The following is a 6,000-nucleotide window of genomic DNA, read 5'->3' as shown; positions in this document are numbered from 1 at the left end:
CCACCACCATCATAACCATTATCCTCGTCATCATCGTCATCATCATCATCCTCATCATCCTCATCATCATCATCATCATCATCATCATCATCACCACCACCACCATCATAACCATTATCCTCGTCATCATCATCATCATCATCGTCAGCATCATCATCACCATCATCGTGTTATGTGTATCATCTGCAATATTCCTATTGAGGAAACAAACTTTTCATCGAACCCACTCATCATTTCAGTGTGTGACGTCATGGCGTTCACGTGTCCATCGATAGGATCAGTGTACGAGACCAGTACCGAGAGTACGTGTTTCTGGTACTTACCTGGGTACCCAAGCACTTCTGCCGCTCATGACACATGTGTTAACGCTGGAGGACGGCTGGCCTATATACCCGACAGTGCAACCAATGACTTTGTCGCTTCCTATCTTATGTCAGTGTCGTACGTATCGTTTTCTGTTGAGATCAATGGAATTAATATCCATGTGACATAATGTTGTATCTATGTAACAGAAAATTCAAAATTTAATATAGTCATGTGATTTGGTGTGATAGAAAAAACACGAAATATTTCTAGTTTTCGTATTTGGTTTTAATTTTATTTCGTTCGATTCCTTCTTTGTTTATTTTTATTTGTTCCTAATCTGATAACTCAGATTTGAAATATTTTATATTTTTCAAACTCAAGAGACTTTAAAGTGAAACAAATTTTTGATGATATGTTAATATTATATGTTTCAAACGCATCCTTTTTACGTATGTATTGGAGCGTGCATACTCGAGAAATTGACACTTATCATGACGTATGGTGCTACCAAAATGAAATAAAAAGGCGGGTAACGGCCACCATGCCTAGTTGTAATAAATAACCAAGCGGTTTTATACACACTTGTAAATTAACCTAGATAGCAAATGCATGTATGTAGTGTACTTGACTACATTAGAATACATATAACTACTTTACGGTATATCACATTCCGCGAAATGTTCGCCATCGTTGAAATTTCATCCTTTTCGCCCCATGAATAAGGAGAGCGAATTGAGGAAAAGGACGAAAATTTGTCACAATTATAAAACTTTTTTTACAAACATTAGAGGGCGAAATGAATATAAGGCGAACTCGTGTATAAAAAGTACAAGGGCGAAAATAACCTGGGCGAATTCGTCCTGTTATATAGTATCTTTAGGTGCCATATTACAAAAAAATCGATAAAGTTAACATCGCCATATCTGGATTTCCATTCAAGTATTCATTACAATATGAATACTTAATACAATCTTTTCTGGAGGAGCGATTGTTGAAAGTTATTGTGTAGTATGAAGTAATCCGTAGCATGGGCGACTGTGGTCGTTTGTGGGTGACAGTTGAAAATAATTCTGCAGGAATTAGAACACAGGTCGGTAATCCGTCAAAGGCAATTGAGAAATCCTACCAGTATCGCCGGCTACAATATCTACCTGTAATTACCTCTGACTTAATGTCTGTATCTTAGCTACCTATATTACTACTCTAATTGGCTGATGTACAAGAATTCTAATTATATAAGGGCGACTGATATACGGATAGTGTATTGATAAATCACAGTTCAAATTGATTATTTACCTATTCAGTCTAAAACATTGATAAATTTAGTCTGAAACACAGTAACAGAAACCAACCTGGCTGATAAAACATTTCTTAACAATGATCCGAGCCGATTATAAAACGGCATGACCGCGTGTTCCTGTTACTTTGTCAATGAAGAACCATTGTCCACTTTTCAAAAAGTGGCATTTTTTAACTTGGATTGACCCAGGAGTAGAAGACGCTTACTGTTCCGGAACAGTTGGTCTTATTATCCATGTACCGTGTTAATCTTTCTCTTTGCCCCGTTTTTTGGAGTTCGAGTTTGGATTATGTTGACATATTATTGTTTTTGATTCGTAAATATGTTTCATTTCCATCGCCATACATTTTTAACTTAATTAAATCAATAAATTCTGATGCAGAAATGGAATTTGAAATTCGACCAACCAATTCGATAATGAAGAAGTAAAAATCAATGACGAATCGAGGATCGCGGATCGAGATAAAAACAACTCGTATTCATCCACTTTTTTTTCATTTGCCAATAAAGACTTTTTCCATCGATTGGATTATTTTTCAATAAGACGGCGTGGGCAGTTTATGACATTTCCATATTTGAGCGCATTAAGAATAGATGTTCTACTATTATTTGGAATAACAAAAGTTATGAGCTTGGTTACCTTCAGGTTCACACGAATTCATGCCTTGACTTGTAATTGGCACAAGTAACTTCAAGCTAAATACACTAAGGCTACAGAGCACATACCGAATGGCGAATGTCAAACGATCGATGTAAAATTGTTACGCCTCAATGAGAGGAATAAGGCGACGACGTCCGGCGATATCTACCACATCCACATTTTTTTTAATGAAATTAGATATAGTCTTAACTTCATTATGACGTATAACGACATATGTCTATGTCGTTTATACTTTCAACGTTTTATGACTAGAAGTTTGTCATCCGGACCTATCAACATTGATCAATTCGAAGTAGAGAATCAATGAAATATGGATTTCTGAGATGCTAAAATGTTTTATTACTAACAGCATCGCTGACTTTGGTACTGATAGGCTTTTATTGATGTAACAGAAAACGTTCATCATTCTGGAACACCTACACCAACACGTGTAGCCTTCTGGAACACCTATACGTGTGCCTACACGTGTATCCCTTTAGAATACCTACACATACACGGGTATTTTTCTAGAGTACCTACACATACACATGTATCCTTCTGAAACACATACACTACTCAATTAACCCTCTGGAACACTTGTACCTACACGTGTTTCATTCTGGAACACCTATAGTTACACACGTCTCCTTCTGAAACACCTTTAATACGGGTATCATTCTGGAACAACTATGCCTACATGTGTATTTCTGTGGAACATATATACCTACAAGTTTATCCTTCTGTACAGCATACACATACAGGTGTATCCTTCTGTACAATATATTCATACATATGTATCCTTCTGAAACACCTATAACTACATGTGTATCCTTATGAGACACCATAATTACACGTGTATCCTTATGAGACATCTATAACTACACGTGTATCCTTATGAGACACCTATAACTACACGTGTATCCTTATGAGACACCTATAACTACACGTGTATCCTTATGAGACATCTATAACTACATGTGTGTCCTTATGAGACATCTATAACTACACGTGTATCCTTATGAAACATCTATAACTACACGTGTATCCTTATGAGACACCTATAACTACATGTGTATCCTTATGAGACACCTATAACTACATGTGTATCCTTATGAGACACCATAACTACATGTGTATCCTTATGATACATCCATAACTACACGTGTATCCTTATGAGACATCTATACCTGCACGTGTATCCTTATGAGACACCAAAACTACACGTGTATCCTTATGAGATACTTATAACTACACGTGTATCCTTCTGAAAGACCTATATCTACACGTGTATCCTTCTGAATACCTATAACTACACGTGTATCCTTCTGAGACACCTATACCTACACGTGTATCCTTCTGAATACCTATAACTACACGTGTATCCTTCTGAGACACCTATATCTACACGTGTATCCTTCTGAATACCTATAACTACACGTGTATCCTTCTGTGACACCTATACCTACACGTGTATCCATATGAGACACCTATAACTACACATGTTCCAGGTTCTCAGTGTTTTGATTTTTTTTAACTTTCGCCTCGATATTTCGATTGAGTTATAATTTTGTTATATGCCTGTTTCTTGTTATTGTGTCACCGTTCTACATGTAACATCTGTTTCATTAGGTACCCTGGATCTCCCTCTATCAACGTTAAAAATTACTACATTAGCGGTGAATATGTTTACGAGACGATCGAAGGGGATTCACTGACCTACACCAACTGGGCAGGAGGGAACCCTATACCTGGAGAGGAGTGTGTTGCTTTCACACCGAGCAATGGCAAATGGTTTGACATCTCATGTGGTCAAACCTATGGAGGTATTTGTTCTCACACCAGTAAGTAACGTCTGTCGAGCAAGTCACGTGATACCTTTTGCGTTCATACAGCGGTAAATCATATGACGTCATCTTTGTTTTCAAGTGATCTTACATATATAAATAATTTTACATACGTTCCCGCACTGGTTAGGATATGCTTTGTTACAAATTAGTTATTTAAATTTTCGACAGGTAATTAAACATCAGCTGTGTTCTCATATCAGTAGGTGACATGTTAACAGTTACTTAATCATACAATGGTAAAGGATCTCAACGCGAACAGAATGTTACGTATATCACACGTGCGTTATATATACATAGTAATCATATCTATGTGATGTATGATAGCATCGCTTCTTCTGGATGTTTAGCTACAACTGGGCTATCCATTTTATCGTAAATACTGATATTTGTGTTGATCGTTGGTTTGAAACCTCATAAGTTATTTGACGAAGATAAAACAACAGGACCATGTTTTAGTGAAACCTTCAGCGAGTGATTTGCCCGTGCGGTAAGGTTACATCTAATGCTAAGTTTACAAGGGTACACGTGTTGGGGTCTCATATGTAATTCTAAAAACACCACACTCACCACTTCTTATCTTTCGAGATAAGAGGACTGATAAAATATAGAAGAAATGAAAACACCTTTTCAGATTCTGTGATTATTTTATTAACTTATATGTATTTAACGCTAACAGAAAGTTTCAGAATTACAGAGTTTATGAAGTTCTTACTGTTTCTTATTTCTGTCCAAGAAAAATGTTCGACCACTTTGTAATGATGCTGACGTTGTAACCGACACAGAATTATGTATCTCTGTTTATAAATGTCATATTTAAGTTAGATATTTTTTTACAAGGAACAAAGCTTTGGGGATTTATCTTAGTCATTGATGGATCGTCTGACATTTCAATTGTAAATAACATAACACTACTCTACAGTTAACGCAATTAGTCGTCAAGTTTCACTTTCACTTTTACAAAAGTCCACTGATGTTCTACTGCATGGAGTTCACTGCATTTCATATCTAATTCAGGTCCGAAAGATCCGACGGAGAAGCAGAGTCTGTACCAGGTAGTCGTCAGCTCTAGACTAGACGTCACCCCCATGACAACTGTCGTGGTGCGAAGTCGTTCGGAATGCGCAATCTTGTGTGAAAGCACCAACTCCTGCGTCGCCTTCAATTATAGAGCAGACATTCAAACCTGCGAAGTCCTGAGTGACAACCATATCACCTCACCCACCTCTCAGGTCTGGAGTAGTACTTACGAATACGTCTACAACACAGATGTGGTGTAAATAATTTCAAACAACAGTCAACGTTGTAAGATAAAGAGTTGTGGTTCTTTAGTGATATGTGGATTTATTAAACAAAACTTGAGGATTTATTTTACCAATGGTGAATATGTCCTTGTCTTATTGTTATAACATGTGACCTTGTCCTAACAATCATACGATTAAGATCTATTGATGTCTATTTTTCATACACACATAGCAACTGGATATTTCGAATTAGAAAATAATAGAGAAGGATTAACATATGACCTAACATTTTGTACATTAACACACCATCACCTAGGTTTTAGAAAAAGTAGATCTGCCGAATCAATCACCATATATCCACAGTGCAACGCTGTTTTCTCACTGTTTCAGATGTCTTGCGATATTCAATTTTAGCCCCAATGTCGTACGATTCACAATTTTATCAGCCTCCATCATTCTTTTGTGAAAAAGTCTTTCAATTTGATTATGATATTTTCGACTTGTTCAAAATTAATAATATGAATTTATGACATTCAGATAAAGATGCTGACGTCACGCCAGAGTCTTCAGAATCAACCCTGTCATTTCCCTGCCCTATATTACATTGCTATTAATATCCATTAATTGAAAATAATTGACGTGGTGGTATTTTTTTTTTTCTTTTTT

At 36.5% G+C, this 6,000-nt stretch overlaps 1 protein-coding gene across 1 annotated transcript; it reads left to right on the top strand.

Annotated features, from left to right (window-relative positions):
* The first annotated feature begins 250 nt into the window (after nucleotides 1-250).
* On the top strand, nucleotides 251-5,370 carry LOC132546569 (uncharacterized). Its single transcript, XM_060210287.1, has 3 exons — nucleotides 251-441; nucleotides 3,876-4,087; nucleotides 5,108-5,370. The coding sequence occupies exons 1-3, from the start codon at nucleotides 251-253 to the stop codon at nucleotides 5,368-5,370; spliced, it is 666 nt and encodes a 221-aa protein (XP_060066270.1).
* Nucleotides 5,371-6,000: the final 630 nt, after the last annotated feature.

The sequence above is a fragment of the Ylistrum balloti genome, unplaced genomic scaffold, assembly GCF_031769215.1.
Source record: "Ylistrum balloti isolate Yb309-2 unplaced genomic scaffold, AGI_CSIRO_Ybal_v1 Utg369896, whole genome shotgun sequence".
Classification (NCBI taxonomy): Eukaryota; Metazoa; Mollusca; class Bivalvia; order Pectinida; family Pectinidae; genus Ylistrum; species Ylistrum balloti.
This window is presented reverse-complemented; position numbering and strand designations above follow the sequence as displayed.